Source organism: Neodiprion virginianus, chromosome 3 (assembly GCF_021901495.1).
Source record: "Neodiprion virginianus isolate iyNeoVirg1 chromosome 3, iyNeoVirg1.1, whole genome shotgun sequence".
NCBI lineage: Eukaryota > Metazoa > Arthropoda > Insecta > Hymenoptera > Diprionidae > Neodiprion > Neodiprion virginianus.
In genome coordinates, this window is record NC_060879.1 from 33,005,146 (window position 1) to 33,023,236 (window position 18,091).

Below are 18,091 nucleotides of genomic sequence, written 5' to 3' on the forward strand. Positions count from 1 at the left end.
GAGACTTCCTGTGCCCACGCAACCGTTGATAACAGGTTCGGTGCGTAGTGGTAGATTGTACTAAGCGTTCTCAGTATTTGGCCACTGGATGAAAATGCAGCGACGAAATTTGAAACAGAGAAATAATTATTACGGTGTCGTGATATTCACTGTACTTTGCTTTACTTTATTCCAACTAGACGCTCGATACGATACGACCGTTATAAATCTTACGGCTAAATGTAAATACTGTATCATACTAAAGTATAACAATAATGCGTAAAGGGATAATGTTATTATTAATATAGTATAGTAACTGGTATTATGCTAAGTTTGATTGACATCTGTTTTTTCTTCATCATTTCCTGCGTAGATTTGTACAAGAATTAAGTTAGTATTAAGAATGCTACAGGTATGCGATTAGGTTGTACGGTATATTACTGGTAAAAATAAAACTCTTCCGAAGCTACTGATTTTTTCGTCTTTTGGTTAACAATGAGGATAATGTTCCAGCGTTTAGAAGGTCACCTGTACCTTCTAAATGCTGAACGATGTACACATGTAGGCACGGTCCTGAAAATTGTTCATTGTCACTGAGTTTCTTCTAAGGAATAAGGAATTGCCTCCTTGCGTTCTAAAGTAAATTCTTTCAACATTGCGCCCATTGCGGAAAACACGAGGGAAACAGACACGCTGTCGAGAGGAGGTAGAAGGACGTACTCTAGGAGATAAGAGAGTAATTTGCACCGAAGTTTTTCCTACAGCGACAAGTCACGATTATGTCGAGGGATTCGGTACCAGCAAAAACGACGCTTCGTCTCATCCCCGTATTTTCGAATAATTTACTTTTATTTTACTCTTCCTTGGCGTTCGTTACTCTCTTTGGATTCACCCGATCCACGTCCTCTTTATCATGTCGGCAGCTTTCTCGGCGATCATGATAGCCGGGGCGTTGGTATTTCCTGACGTCACTCTTGGCATGATGCTCGTGTCGGCCACCCTCAGATTCCTGATGCCTCGCACCCTGAGCTCGTTGTCGACGACTGCCATCGGATCGTTGGCTGGTCCCATCTTGCACGATCCAGCCTGATGATTTTCCGGCGCAGTGTCATGCTTAACAGCGCATTCCCAGTAGGCGTCACACCCGAACTTCAAGTGCTCGCAGTTCTTCACCGGCGTTTTGTCGAGCTGAAAGCCGTACCTTTTCAGGGCATCGGTTTCCGCCAGTCTCACGACGAACTTGATGCCTTCGACGAGGCGCGCTACGTCCTCTGGGACTGTAAGGTACTTCGGATAGATCATCGGCTTGTCGAGAGGGTCGCTGCTCCTCAGTCGAAGGTACCCACGGCTCTTCGGGTGCAATAGCGTGGGGATTATGTAGATGCTACGATTGGCTCCCTTCTTTTCTCCGACCATTCCTGTCTCCGCGCAATCCGCGAGGTATCCTCCGAATATCAGCTGGATGTCAGGATGATCGTCTCGAGGATTTGCATACTTCGTGTTGATCATTGCAGTCGCTTCCGATATGCCTGAAATTGGAAATTTCAAATTAAACAGTGTCTTGTTTTGTACTACTTTATTGTTGTCGAAGTACGGCATTGGTCCTGGTCTTTGAGGGGAACCGTATCTTCGGCATATTGTGCGATTGGATCAGCGATGTCGGTCTGTTTGTGCTCTGAGTCGATTCGAGCGAAAGCTCGTCTGGCAAACAGAGTAGGTATTATACCGCGAGGATAATGGATTAGTGCCTGAAAGTTCATGGCATGAGAATCAGTTGCGACAGAGAATCGCGTAGATTCCAATCAAGTCGTTACAGGCGAAACTGTATACTTGCCATTAAATATATGTGACTGACTTGTTGATTTATCACCGAGGACGAGATGTAACTGTAAAGTAGACTGGGAATATCTTTATTTATTCATACTTGTATTGATATTCGCGAATTGTTTCGGAAGTTCTTCGACGACTTCCTAAAAGGCATATCGGGAAAGAAATCTCGGGATCATAAGTTATGTACTTCGTTTTTTGAATCTCGTTGCACAATTCTTTATGGCAAAATTATGCAGAATCGAAAAGGCGTTACGTTTCGGGTGTGATTTGAATAAGAAAACGATAAGTCAAGCCGGATACATACCACTTAGAGATTCTATCACATACTTATATGCAGATTTGCGAAATGGATAAGTTATAAAAATATCAATTTTTTGTTCGAACCGTCTGGCTGTGAATACTTGCATCGATAAATCACTCGATTGAGTGGTTTTGAAGTATCGGCAAAAGTATCTGAAACCTCTTACGATAACTGTTGGCGTTCGCCCAACGTATGGATATATTATTCTGGATGTCGGATAAACAATTGCGAGACTTCTTCACGAGCAGGATAATGAAAGAAATACAGCAAAGACATACTGACCGAAAAAAAAATTGCTCGCAATGAATCATTGAAACAGAAAAATATTGGTGATCAAATTTGCAGTATCATGGAAGTCTGCATGGTAGATTAAGGCGAATGGAGTTAATCTCTATCACGCGAAATGAAATCGTTTGCAGAAGGGAGTAAATACGAAGTCGACAGCTCTGAAGGGTCTTAGGCTACAGGCTGCAGAGAATACAAACATCGAATCAAGATAATCCTGAGCATGTAACCCGCAGGCGGCGTAGTAGTACGTTAATTACAAATTTACATCTGTCGTATCGCAGGCTTGAGCAATAAGCACACGCCTAGTGTTGCCCCGTGGGAAAATACGTCATGAGGTTCCAGTCCTAATTCAGGGGCGCGTCGAGTCTGACTCAGGGGATTCCTGCTGGTTCCTTTTGGCGCGGAGATTAATGCCAGCAGAGCTGGAAGTTCCGTGGGGAATATTGCATTAGAAAAAAATTACATCACCGAGTATACAGCTCGGGCCGTGAACCAGATCATTGTGCAATTCGCTTTCACTGGTGGCGGAATTTCATCTCGATGCTGGAACGACTAGGCCTACAAACAAAGGCTGGATCGAAAGGATAGGGGAACGGCTCACGACTCGGTTACACGATCGTGGAAAATTGCTTGAGACGTTATAACGGATGAATCGTAAAGATCGCGCAATGTACTGATAATCTGATCAAAAGTTCTACGGGGGAGAAGAACCATATACATGTGCACGTTTGTTTATAACTCTGGTTATTACTATTGAGGTTGATCGAAAGTATAGAATATCACATTCAGCATAATAAACATCCGGGATTTGTACATCGACTCAAGGTGAACGTTGAATATGATGCCTTTTGATATTTTCAAATAAATTTAAGGAAAGACTTTCACAATCAATTTGCTTGCGCTTCTGACGACACGAGTGAAATGGACTCGAGAGGTTTTGGTGTGGTTTTTATGGAATCGAAATCGATTGAAATATTGTTGCACGTTAAACTCTACTGAAATATTGGCTTACCGAATCGGATTCTGTGACAATCGGTTAATTGTCATTTTCGGTTTATAGGAAGATAAATATGACTGTGTTTTCGAAGTCGCAGAAATTCGGTTTTCAGGGAAGGATAACTAACTTTTCGACTTTGCTTCATCACGACCCTACCGTAAAAAATTTCACGAGGCTAGAACTTACCGGTGCCTGACATGAGGCCATCCCTGAAGAGGAGATACTCCATTGCAGTGGCCCAGTTCAACGGCGTCGTGTCCGTGTCATTGATGGTGAATCCCACTCCAAAAGCGACGTGATTGTGAAGGTTTTTCCCCACGCCTGGTAAGTTATGAAGAACGGGAACATCAACCGCCTGCAATTCTTCACTCGGACCGATTCCACTGTTCAGCAAGATTTGGGGTGAGTTTACGGCGCCTGAAATGAGCCATTTGGAATTACATGATCGGCCATAAATGAAACGACGAATTGCCACGCGCAGATTTCAACGCCACCGGGTTTAACGTAAGGGCTGTTTCATGTTTACAGCTGTGTAAGCGAATGGATTTTAAAGAAACGAGTCTGCGTTAGTGAAACGGTAGTCGAAGCGATGAAATTAACATTTCTCCAGGTTCTTCACTTCGACGAAGAAGAGTATTCGTAATCTGTGTGACCATTTCTTACACGGTCGGTATACCATGAACCTACGATGCTGTAATGTAAGTCTAGGAATTTCAAACTACAGCCGTTAAATTTTATTTTAACCAACGCTCATCGGAGTGCCCATCAAACGGAAATATGAAACTGCTTTCAACGTTATTGATACAGACATATAGGTTCACTCTCATACTTTTCGCTGAAGTAATTCTCAACTCCGCAGCACTGCGTGGACGCGTTACGTACGATCTCTACGAGTAGTCGTATCACGATACCGTTACTATGATACTAAAAGTAGCAAAAACTTGTTGGCAGTAATTGGGGAATGGTAATAAATGGACAATTAGTTCTGTGGCGATTTGACTGAGAAAAAATCAATTACACCGACGTGTTTTTGGCAAAATCGAATACGCACCTCCGCTGACGATGACCTCTTTGTTGGCCATAACCTGGTGGAGTTTTCCATCGAAGAAAAATTCCACGCCGATGGCCCGCTTGTTGCTGTCCAGGAGAACCCTCGTCGCCGTTGAGTTGAGCATTATGTGGAGGTTGCGGCGGTTCCGTGCCGGCCTCAGGAAGGCGCGTGCCGTTGACAGCCTCGAGCCATTACGCGAAGTGGTTTGAGCAATTGTGAACCCGGTGTGGGAGCGTCCGTTCAGATCAAGCACCGGGTACCCTGGTAGGAAAAAATTCAGCGTAAACATTTAAGTGAAGCAATTATTATATAGTATAGCAGGAAAAAATGCGAGTTGGCAGCGTTCAGACGAAGTAACGATTCGAGCGAGTTTTGAACTGGTTACAATAACGTATAATTTTTAACCAGAGTGCGCGTTTCCGTTACGGATAAGAAACGAAAGGGAATGGTAGAAGGTCGCCAATGAAATGTTTAAATCTACGAAGTAGGTTAAGGGAACGTAATTACCGTCGTGGTTGTTGCACAAAAATGTAAAGGATATGCGAATTGAATTTGGCTACGAGAAAAGAGGTGGACAATCGCTCGGTTAATGTCTTGGAATGAGAATTCACTCCGATGTAGCGAAAAGTTACTCAGTGAAAGTGAAAACTACGCAACTCCAATCGTGTAAAGTTTAGAGTGATTTTATTCACATTCAAAACGTTTGAAGCGGAAAAGTTCACTCTTAAATGGTGAATATTCACTCGATCATGCGAGTTGCACAGTTTTCACTCCAAAGAAATTTAAAGAGGCGACGAGTCAATCACGAAAAGTACGCTTCCAAAATTGCGGATGTTCAAGACTCAGGTTCACGTTCCGATTTTAAACGCTTCGATTAACGCAAATGAGTAGGCACAAAGTACCAAGTTCCTTTCCGGCCTCCATGATGGCCTTGCTGAGGGGTGGATGGTAGGGGAATTGGGTGATAGTCAAAGGTCCTCCAGTCGCGTGGTAGCCGGAGTCCATCACGTCGATCTGTTGATTATCCTCACTCCGCATGAAATATGGAAGGACTTCCTGGTAGGACCATCCAGGATTGCCAAGGCTGGCCCAGTCGTCGAAGTCCTTACGGGATCCCCGCATGTACATCATACCGTTCATCACGCTGGTGCCTCCTAGGACCTGAAAAGTTAACGTCCACGTATTACCGAAGCTGCAGGGTTGAGATCAGAGCACCTTCCCCGAAGATAACTAACAATAAATAAAGATAAGATAAGCAGGTGGGGTACCTTCTCTTTTTCTCATTAAAGAGAAAATTCGTCCAACATCCTATGCCGACTATAAATATATCTTGGAATCCACTTCGTTTCTTTGCGGTTAATGTGTCTTAAAATTGGGATAGCGTAATTATACATGTAATTCGGCTGATAAATTTCATCTCCCACCGATTATATTCTTCATTCTGAAGATGGTATAAGCTAACCATTAATTATAATATTTAGTTGGTTCTTTTCATTTTTCACAGTGATGTGATATAACGAGACAGAAAGATTGTAATCGATATAATAATAGCCCAAGAGTCGGATATTCACAAGATAAATTTTAAATTAATGTTTCCTTTACCAGTTTATGTAAGAAAATTTTTGTGCAGTTTACGGTTCTTTTTTTTCACACGGACGTGATACGTATCTCCACATAAATACCAGTTTGAGTCTAAAAATTTGCGATTTGCCACGATTTCACTTATTTTAATTGCGTGACTTATTTAAATAATGCAGGGAAAAGGGAAGAGAAGTGATAAAAATAGAACAAGCACAAATGCAACGCCCTTATAGAGCTTATTGTGTTCTAAGGCGACTTATCTTTTCAATTATAGGCGATATTGTACAACTCCCAGATATAAACCAGGGTTTAATAATTTTTGAATATTTATGTGCGTCACAGGTTTACCTAGACGTCAACGCATGTCGGTGAATCATCATTACATGCATTCATCTCTCTTAAAGCATCCACGAATAACGGATCTCAAACGAAAAGGTCAATCCCAATTCTCAGTTGGAGTCTTTGGACGAGTCGCAAAGTGTTTGATGGACGTTTCATCGCTTGTTACGTACTTGGAATTACCGTGCCAATCACTGCTCGTGGATACTATATATACCTTGCATTGTAACTTTTACGTTTTCTTGTTTCAGCTATCGCTGATCATTACACCGATTGTGAGATTCAAGGGCCCGTTCGCTGGTCATAAACCTTACCCCATTACATATTTCGCAAAGTATGAGGCAATTCGTACGAGACCAAGGTTCCAAGTTATCGTGATTCATTCGGAAACAAACGATTTTCCAGTACTCGTGATTATTACTTTGTACGAGGATTGCAGCAAAAGTTTGTGCATTACATTGTCAAATTTGTTTTTAAAACGAGTCGTTACAAGTGCTTCGAATTTTATACCACGCTAAAATTTTTTACTTCAATTGTTTTCATCAATAAATCTGGCTTAAAACCAAAAATTCATTCCACTCGTTATGAACTTCTCATTTTTATTATTCAGAAACGAACACTCACACATGAGACATGCGTTAAAGTGTTAACCAAGTACGCCTCAGGTTGAATAATTTAAAATCGGATATCACGTCAAGAATCGAAAAATATTTATACTGTCCGTGCTTGTACTTTACATTACAAAAGAAGAAGGGGTAAATGAAAATATTATAGCGTTGATATTTTTTACTATTAACAGTAGTTCGAGATCGTGCACGAAGTCTTGAAATTACGGAAATGTTTACTTCTCACTTTTTCCACAGCGCGATAGCGGTTATAAACCCCAAACTTGCGACGCGATACCGTGAATGCGTTCTTCGCAATTGACACATTACCTAAGCTATACTGTAAACTGGCATATCCCGGAATTAGACTACTAGTTTTTACATAATGTACAAGTTATTTGACCGTGGCAAGTTTTTATTTAAAAACTCTATTGATTGGACAAAAAAAAAAAAAACACGATCGACTTTCGGTAAAGGTACATGAATTGAATCTGATCGATCCGTTTTGACGTACCTAATCGTCTATCACTGCATTCTATAAAGTATGAAAAAACGAATAACTGAAAATGCTCTTGACACCTCAGGTGTTGACGGACGTAAGAAAAAAAAAACACAAGTATTATTGAAAAATAACGATATTCCATCGAGGTGTAATTCGGAGGTTCGTGGGTGCCAATGTCATCGGCGATAAGTAAGCACGTGGTGACTTTCGCATTTGTAAAAGTAGAAATGTACCGATTTGAAGGACGGTCATGGGGGCGAAGGGTCACGGCGTGAAATATATATCCATGTAGACTCCAGCTCCATGCAAGTCCGTTTTACATGTATAAATATACAGAGGTATACGAATATAGGTATGCACGCGTAGTCCCCTCACGTTCCGAGTTGACTTTCGGAGATGAAACATGTGAGTGGGTGAATGAATAGACGAGGACCTTTGTGTTTATTCATCGCTTTCGCTTTCGGCGTGTCGACTGTCCGTGCAAGTAACCCACCTTTCCTCTGGGCCAGTAGCACTTTTTGTCATCTTTATTTAGACAAGCTTCGTCCTCGCTCTCCGTCGTGTATCTCCAGTCTATATCGCTGCCTATGAAATTGAAGAAAAACGATGGAATCTGAGTGCCCGTCGGTTCGTCCAAACCCGCCTCCAACAGCAACACCGAAAACCTATTTTCCTCCGACAATCGGGCGGCGATTGTCGCCCCAGCACTGCCACCTCCTATCACGATGAAATCGTATCTGAAATAGAGAATGAGAGTGTGAGAAAAATTTTCATACCTAATGCCGATCGCCTCGCTGACTGCGGAAGGCGAGGCACGAATGAAAAAAGTACAACTGTAAAGCGGTTGCTAAATTATTTCGCAACTTGCACGACGCGGAATGATCCCTATTTCGTCGATTATTGTCATTTGTCACTTTGACAGATGAGCGATTGTTACATGTATACGCCTTATGTAGCACTAGGAAATCTGGGTTACGGGCACAAAAGTCCGGTCGCGATCAATTTGACTCCGTTCAACGGAGAAGAAGAGAAAAAAAACGTAATGTTGAACGTTAGGTATCCAGATACTTTGATAATTGTTATGATCAGTGTCTTTTTAGCGACACGAGACGCGATAATCATCGCGAGTGGATATAGAACTATTTCTAATCAATGAACTCCGTAACGTGATGCATGATCTGAGTTTTCACGTTGTATCGAGGCAGTGTACAAAACGGTCAATGACACGACGCAACGCGTATGTTCAGTATTAGCGAATTTTTCATACTGAAGTTATAACTTTCATTCAATTCATCACATAGAATTTGGCACTTTTTGATACTCAAGTTGTAACTTTCATTTAATTCATCACATAGAATTTGGCACGTTTCCATTTTTTCTTTTATTCCCTGTCTGGTTAATGTGGACGATAAAACAAACGGCTAAAGTCGTATTTATCGAAAGAATCTTGCTTTGTCACCAAAATCTAATTACGAATAGCTTGAAATTGGCGTCTGAAGCACGATTTATCCGTCGGTGCAGGAGAGGTTGGGATAATCGACAAAAATATCGGAGAAATTGAAACAGTTATATTTTCGCAGAGGCAAGATTCAATCCCTCCAATTGACTTGAAGTTTTAATATTGTCGCCAAGCCTCATTTGACCGAGCACGATAGATCTGATATATCAAGTTACGAATGCTCGCGCAACAGTTTTCCATTCATGATCGATTCCCGTGCTCCGATTGGTCCCCATCTTCGATCCTCGATAAGACAACGCGTAACGTTACGCAGCTGGAGACCTTCCCTCACCTTGTGTCGACGTAATCTCGAGATTGCGGCCGGTTGCAAGGATCCTCGAGGTCGCACTGGCTCCGCAGAAAAACCTCGAGGAGACCCATGAAGAGCATGAAGGACGGGCCACCGCAGGTCGAAGCCAACGTTGGCCCCGATGACGCCGTCAAAGGGCAATTGCAGCTCATCTGAAACACGGAATTTGCGAAGAATTATGCCATCGGATAGTTTAATAGCGGAACTTGGACGACAAGGTCACTAAGTATTGTTCGAAATTTACGGCAGCGATTATACTTGAAGTTCCACTTTTACGGCGCAATATGTAAGGAATACAATGGGCTATGATTTCGTATATTATTCGAGAGGTTACTAGTTCTCTGTTGCAAGATGATTTTTATTTTTGTGTTTCACCTCTGCTTGGGCAGGGCATTAAATTCTTCTCTGTCAGATTTGAACGCGTATATTCGGGAGAATTTTGTTTGTCAGGTATCGAGAGCTGAAATTCAAGAGATTGGTTCCATGAATCGGGTTTTTCATGACGTGTAGATGTAGCGCTGTTTTTCAAGTAAGGATAGTTTGGTAGTCAGCGAAGGGGAAAATCGAGTCGTAGGGTATAACGGCTACACGGGGCACTTAAATAACAAGAATTGCAATAGTTGTGGCTAATTTCACTTGTACAAACTTTCGATTTTCACAAGTCATCAGCACCTACGTTGGAAAACATATATTTTTTTTCAACTTCTGGAGAGAATTTTTTTTCTTTGTATAATTCAATTAGACGCACTCAATACCGATGTTAAAAATCAGCTTTGCTGTAATACGGAAACAATGATTGGCACCGACAAAAATCGATTTAAGACATAACATAATGTAACGCTATTATTTGGGATAAGTTCTTACGATATCTTGAAGCAGACTAGGTTTTATTTTATAAGAAAGATTACGTACGTACGAAATAACGAACCGATTTGAATGAAAGTAAAGAATGTATCCAAGGTCCGAATACTACCGAATTTTTCAGAAATGTTCACTGGCAGTATTAACAGTTTTATAGCTTTAGGCTGATGTTAAACGTGCTGTCAACAAATTGTGCCTATTTATTATTCTAAAAAAGATCGAGCATCTGTTGGTTTGAACCATAAAACTTTCACATGTCATTACAAAAAGCTATAAAACGTTTAAAATATTCTAGATTAATTGCGATATCAGAGGAATTCTATGCGGTAGACGAAGGATCGAAATCCCGAGAGAAATGAGCCGGTACAGTATTAATGTCGAATAATTTTTCACTACTTCAAAGCCTGTAAAAATATTGCGAAGCGTTCTCAAGTTCCAAACGCTGAACCCAACGTCGCGTCGGTAGCTAATAACACAGGTCAACACAGAAATAGTAAAAAAATTTCGAGTTTCTACTGGGATGAATAAGTTTCGATTCTATACATCTAATATTAACCAAAACCTTTATTTATTACTTGTAAAGTTTGTTTTTGTCGTTTTTACCTTGATAAATAAGTCTTGAAGTTTTTGGTTGAGGTGCTCATTCGGAAGAATAAGAAAAAAGTTTTCACCAAGATGTGACAGACTTCACCGTGATTAACGTTATCAGGGTTAGTATAACGAAAGCGTGTCCATACGAAAATCGAAGAAGCACGCAAAATATTCATTTTTAAACTTTGTCTATCGATTCTTTTACACTTGTGGTTTATTATGGCTCGTCGTTTTTGAATAAAAGTGATTTGAATGCGAAACTAATTTTGTTCAATTGTTATTTACAATAAATGTTTGAGAAAATGGGTAATTTTTCTTAAAATCTAAAATATCGTTCTCGTTTCCACAAAAGCAAACTTTATCTGATAAAAATATTTTTTCATCGGTCAGTTAGACAGAAGAAATCAAAAATTGACATCCAGAACCCCGACTCAAAATTGGTGTTGACCGGTGTGTTTCATGGAAGTGCAGACACGAGTGTTTCATATCCGTCAGATGCGAAGGATGATCAAAGTCAACCTCGTTTGTTCACCAGTAGTCGTAAATACCGCTTTCGCCTGGGTAATATTATACCGCTATCCGTTACACACTAGGAGACTCTTCGCGCTGTGTTTATCTTGTTAAGATTGACTTTTGGCCCGAAGCCGGAGGTCCGTTGATCGGCTTGAGCCTCGTTCATCCTAGCCGAAGGATTGGAACTCCGGCATATTATACACACCCGGTGAAACGTGCATGTAATTAAAAACCATAAAAATGCGTGACTTTCGCAACGTTTCGCCGAGGCCCCGTCTTGGCGGTCAGTGAACGTAACGGTATTACGGTATTGCCTCTTGTAATTCCTTCAGATTACGCCCATCGCACCAGGTGTAACGACACGACGAAGCTTCGGCTCGGCTGTTTCACCGTTCGTCGCAAGAACCCCAGGGTTCGTTCGACTGTGCGGAAATTCCGATCACGCGCATCTCGTGACCGATCTCATCGAGGCAACAGCCTTCTACAGGCGAATTCTCGCGTATTCGAATTGTATAATAGCCGACGTTGCACGGCGGGTCAAGCTTTTCCGCTCCTGACGCAATCCGACGCGTCTAAGCGGGACAGGGATCGGAAGTTGCAGAATATTGGAAATGCCTAAGGTTGTCACGAATTGCGGTGATCTACCGGATACGGTGTCGAAACTCAGGTCCCGGACTGCAGTCATTGTTGTTGCAGCTTTTGTAACCATATGAATTGTCCCGATTCCAGTCTCCCTCCCGGTGGACTTCGTCACTCCATCCGCGATACGAAAAGAAAGAATGATGAAAAATGTAACCGAATGGGTATCGGCACACGCAACGAGATCGCGGTATTATTGTGCGGAGAATCATGGCAATTATGAAAGCGTTAGTCTACGCGTATTATAATTATTACACCGCGGTAGGAAATGAGGACGCGGATACCGAGCGGAGGTTCCCTCTTAAAATGAGCCACTGATTCATGTGGCACCGCGTATCAAGATCACAGTTATCTGTCATCGAGCGTAAAGAAGCAAATTCGCAATTAGTTCGTTACGACCGATTCAACTAACGTCGACGTCAGATCTAACTAATCAAAGACTCGGCACCATGCTGGGTATATGCTTAATAAAAAACGCTGGGCATGTTCGTGACTGACTTCATATTCTGGCTTTTACCACTTGCGCTTTTCCCTCTTCGACTACGTATCGTGTGAAAATTTTCCCAGGGCTGTAAAGTTGTTGTTGAGTGCCTCTGAAATAACGCACATCCGCAGTAGCATGCATGGATTATCCATGGCGCCTGCCTGCAGAAGGCAAAAGGAGCGAGACTGGATTAGATTACCTGTCGCGAATGGATAAAGAGAAATATGCGTGTATTATATTGTGCGCGAAAGCTCTGAAGAACCGAATCTCACGTGATCGCTGATCATGTACATTGTTAATTTTTTAAATTGTTCACCCGCACGCACCATAACCGTTGGAAACACGATTCAGCCCAGTTACGAAATCTGTTACGATTCTCAACGGCTACTTTCCTACACCCTGCAAGTCGATGGATTGTGCTTTGTCAGGGAGTTTATGGACGTGTGCGAAGTATCTTTACGTTTCCGCGTACATTTATATTATATCGCGGGCATCCATCTAGTCCATGTGCGTAATCCATGATACCAATATGTTAAATAAATATACACGTGCATATAAGGAACTGTATTGCACAGCCCAACATGTGAGCTTATGTTTAATTCATTTATTATTTATTGCATTTACTTCTACGCCGGTTCACCGTCCGAATCCAGTGACTGTTATACAAATGATATGTATGATTGCCAAACGTCTAGATCAGGTTGTGAATTAATCGGTCGAATTTATCAACGGCAAGTCATCTAGTAGCATTCGATTCGCGTAAAAATGCGGGGAAACCTCGAAAAATTTGTCGAAAATCACTGATATCTTTATTTTATTTAACAATAGAAAGGAAAGAATTGCAATGCGTGAAAAGCTGCGATTTCCACAAATCACCGAAACAACGGCTGGTGAATCCAGGTAATGCAGAACGAGAAATTATTTGGAGTGTAAGAAAACTCGTTCGGTGAAACGTGTACCGGTACCTATAATAATCCGATTCTCACTGTATGTTTCTACTTCGATTGGCAACAGCGTCTGTATTCGATGACTGCGTTATTATTCCGCGTTCGCTAACACGTTCGATCAGATTTCTGCATCGATGAAAAATCGAGTTATCGGGACAAAATCGCTGAATCAAATTTGGCTGTGGATCACACTTTTCCAAAAGTGAAAGAGATTATCTTCTACATTATCTTCTACAGGTAAATTTCTGCTATTCCGAGGTAAAATTATCACCTCCGTGTGTAACGGTGACATGGTTATTGCTCAAGATTATAGAGACAGGAAATTTTATTTCACATATGATGTATGAAATTAATAGGCGTTTACTTTCACCGGTTCCCTGAATATTTTGTCTCTTTTAAGCGTGCAATAAAATCGTGGCTATGCTCTTAGGCCACTATAATACCCAATAACCGTCACCTGCTAGTGACGTGTTAAATCTTATTGGTTCACCGACTTGTACCTCAACTTAGGGGCTGAATTGTTTCGAAAGCGAATTTCGTTGACGCAGAGTGGTTAATTATCTCTAGCTTGAATCGAGGCGCGACTTTTGAGTCTGATATCCAACCTAACCTGACTATATTCTAAACGGGACGGGTCAAGAACCATTAACCACGGTGGTTGACAGGTACTATTTCTTTTCATAAATAAACACTGTCGTGCGATTCTGCTTACGAGAGAAAACGTTATAAATTCATACGACTCTCGTAAGAGGAAGAAGCAGGGTCAGTTATCACGCTTCACGGTCTTGGCGTGCAAATATTGGCAATATCGTGGATGGATCAATGATTTAAATCGAAAAGTTGCGCAATGCATCACACACTCTCGACTTATGATAAATTCTTCAAACAGTTCGAGTTTCCGCAATATTGGCATAGAATTGATACGAAACGCTGACGACCGTCGATGATTAATTCGCAGCGATTTCTTTACCGGGTATCGTCGCTTCAATTACTCGAAAGTGTGGCGTAACCTTGACTTCGGATCCGCTACTCGCAGGTCTGGAGTACGCAAATGGATTTTACCGATAGACCCGTGGAACAGGTCGGGCATGCAGCCTCGAGCAATCGATCAACTGTTCAGCCTCCATGACTGTGTGGGTATCACGTAATAATTTCGCAATAAACATAGCAGGCAGATCTGGTACCTATCGCATGGATTGGCGAACGAGTGGCTAACTTTGGTACCGAGAAGTCTTTGGCATGTGAACGTGTAAGTGATCCTGGACCAATCGCGTATGGTGCTCGGACGATTTTGTACAAGAACTAGGATAGTGGGGCACTTTGAAACAACTTTCTCGATTAAAAGTCTCAGGTATCAGACACGAGTTCGTGGTAGAGTAGCATGTATGTGTGCGTTATTTTTTTCCTGTCAAGTGTGTGACCTCTCTAATTAATTTGGTGCTGATTTCGTCTTCCTTTATTACTCCGTAACTCTAGTGTGGCTGTCTTTAATCGCGAGAGCTCGAATAATCGGCCCGATCTTTCGGTAGATCGCAAAAGTCAAAGTTCAAAATTTCATTTGCACTGTAATTCCAAGCTGCAAGAATTACAGCGTTGTTACGAGTTCGTCTGGACTCGTGTCAGCAGTATACGATAGAGATCAGGTAGTTGGTCTCCAAATACCTACCAGTGAGGGACTACTTGCTCGTCGCCGTTGTTCGGGGATTATCAAATTATTGTCAGGAAGCTACATCTGCTGGAGCGCTTGGGCTGAATTGAGTTTCGACCTATGGTTCAGAGAGAGATGATTATAGAGGCAATGAGCCGCTTACTTGCAGTCTGGATGCTCAGTCTGCAGATAAGCTATAACAATCAGAAGTCGCACAGAGGCTCAAACCTAGATATCCGATGCAAAATTCATCGGAACAAGATGGATTTCAGCATTTTAATTTCCATTCCATGGCCTGGACTAGTGATTCTGAAGAGCTCGGTACAGTGCGAATAGTCTCTGTGTTTATAGGTATATCTTCTGCTCACGGCGAATTTCTGTCATGGCCACGATTTTGGCCTCTCGTGCAAGTCACACATCAACTTCTCGAGGTTTAGCAAACTTTGAATAGGGACGTGTGGGACATTCTTGTCATGCAGCGTCTAATTCTTACGGAGGTGTGCAAATTATTCGTATAAAGCGGTTATAACATCAAAAGTTAATTATGAGCACATCACACGCAGCCTTACTATCTCATTCATCATGTGATTATCATTGCAGGGATGGTATACGTGCGTAGACATTAAAGTCCGACAGTAGATTGCTGTGGAGGTTCGCGTTCCCACGTTTCCAAACGGTAGCCAGTCTATTGTCAAGTGCGCCAGAGTTAAGTCAGAATACTATTGTGAACGAGTCGTTAATGTTTACACTAATGTGACGGAAGTAAAAATCTTTTCAATTTTTAGTCTCCTGTATTATACTTTCACCAATAATTCGATCCACTCGTGCTGCTTAATCTAATTCTATGCAGTGAGAAGATCCTAACACATCCTCTTTACGATATGATCCGTTCCACGTGTGTACTAGCGAAAACATTGCAGTATTACACCATTTATAGACGCACTAACGTGCGTAGATGCATACGCGGAGTGAGAGTTTAAATTGGAATCTCGAGTGTGATCCAAGGAGTGAATGTAAAAGGATTGGCACAATCACGTTACCTATTCGTATATGTCAAGGAAAGGATGCCCCATGATTATGGAGGCAGATCCCCCGGTACAAGATTCTAGACAATATGGCTAGTCACTCTGCGTGGCCAGTTTACATCTAGGGATTCATTACAGCGCTGAATAAATCGCGGTCACGAATCAGCTTTTGAATTGCTACACCTACACCAAGCTCTTCCGCAAGGTCGCGAGTACTTTTTGCTCCTTGGCGATTCGAGTCCCTACCTCGGAGCATGAATTCGAAAATTGCAGAATTCCGGGTCTCGTGTTAACCTGTAGTTAGCGATCACGATTCCGGGTCTGGCGGTAACATTGGCAACCTGAGCTCGGAACGGAAACAAGCAAAGTGACACGGATTGGCAGGCGTTAATATGGTTTCCAATTACACGTTGCCTCACACCTTTTGATATGGCGTTACGACTTGCGGTGACTCGAAGATATCTACTCCCCATCACAACTTTGTTTTTTTCCGGTGACTTTGGCAATAAAAAATTCATGACGATTGTAAAGAGAACGAAGAGACTTCGAACGGCAGGCCACTTCTCGAAGATACTGACTGGACCGGTTATATACCTCAATAAGGTGTACTGGTCCTGTGAAACAACTATACGCTTCTAAAGTTTGCAGACATCGCTCCGCTCGAGCCTCGGTTAACAAATTGCATTAATTTATTTTTTGAGTCGGCATTACCGCTTGCTGATCTACTGCCTCGATAGCACACCGTGACCCATAAAATAGATCCATCTAATATGCTAATCGACCACTAATTGACTTTGGAATGGACGAGATGAATCGCGTTTGTTAGTCCGCCTCTACCTAAGATGATTTGGATTAAAAAGACTACGAGAAGTCCGCAATCTTTAGCCGTATATGTATGCTACGAAATTAATACTCTTCATTTCACAAATATTTCATACGCGAGAAATGAGTATTTTGAAATGAGATCTGTTTGACTTTAAATAATCCCGTCAAAAATTATGATGAGGCATTTGTGATGGAAAATATATTAAACATGATTCTAGGGTCAGCAATTCGCTGTCGCTGTATAAGATAATGACAATGTCACCAGAACTGACTCTAAGTATCGTATAGTCTAGTTTTGGCGCAGCTGTGCAAATTATCCTCTCGTACGATCCACGTCTATGTACAGATGGTCAAGTACTTTTGGGCCCTAATTATTTTGGCTTGCCGGTGGACAGATATTACAGTTGCGGCGTCCTTTCACTTTTCTTCTATCTCGACGTTATCCTTGCATCGATCAAATTCGTACGTTATAGGCATATACCGAGTAAGTTCGAAGACGAGTTTGAAATCGAATTACGAAACGAATTCTTCTATCGATGTTTGACCGAATATGTAATGTTCGAAAATGTTAAAAACACACTTAAAAACGATGCTTTAACGAGTGTGACATTTGTAACGAAAGTTTTGGCCGCCACTTGAACGACGAGAGACGCGAAAAACCCATTTAAGAATCTCCGGTTGTGATCCACAGAAGTCGAGTCGCAACTCAGGCAATAATCTCGATCTCGGCATGCCGCGTGGAGGATGAAGACATTGAACCCGCGAATGTGACGATGCATGAAAAATTATAACCGTAGTCAGCGTGCGACGTATGAATCAGTTACACTGAATAATAAAGTTAAAAAATTACTACAGGAGAGAGAGAATCGGTAACAGCGTAACCGTTCAAAGTGATTGATTGTCATGCAGGTGAATGGATTCTCAAATGGACAAATGTCAGACAACCAACCGTCAACCGACTGTGAAAAATGACCCAAAGAATGACGCCACTTACCGTGTACGTTGATTCGAAAAGTTTTCGCCCGCGGAGATGAACGGCCGACGTTGGAATAAACTCGTGAGAGAAGATTATCGAAGAAGATCGGAGACCCCTTCGAATGATTTCCCAAATGCGGGGGAGCAGAACCAGCCGGCGTCGCAACCGACGATCAACAACGAACTGCACCGCAACCACTCTCCATCGGCGATGTAATATCCAGGAGCGTCCCGTCACCGCTTCCACCACTACGACTTCACCTGGTTAGTTTTCATCTCGGATTCGCCACACGCTGGTCTTT

The 18,091-nt window shown here is 42.0% G+C and overlaps 1 protein-coding gene across 1 annotated transcript; it reads right to left on the reverse strand.

Moving 5' to 3' along the window:
• Nucleotides 1-145: 145 nt before the first annotated feature.
• LOC124300400 (glucose dehydrogenase [FAD, quinone]) lies at nucleotides 146-17,984 on the reverse strand. Its single transcript, XM_046754477.1, has 7 exons — nucleotides 17,809-17,984; nucleotides 9,264-9,433; nucleotides 7,967-8,210; nucleotides 5,349-5,607; nucleotides 4,447-4,707; nucleotides 3,582-3,812; nucleotides 146-1,508 (listed from the first exon to the last, which is right to left on the reverse strand). Exons 2-7 carry the CDS (start codon nucleotides 9,431-9,433, stop codon nucleotides 868-870), a joined length of 1,806 nt encoding a protein of 601 aa, XP_046610433.1. The 5' UTR covers nucleotides 17,809-17,984; the 3' UTR covers nucleotides 146-867.
• Nucleotides 17,985-18,091: the final 107 nt, after the last annotated feature.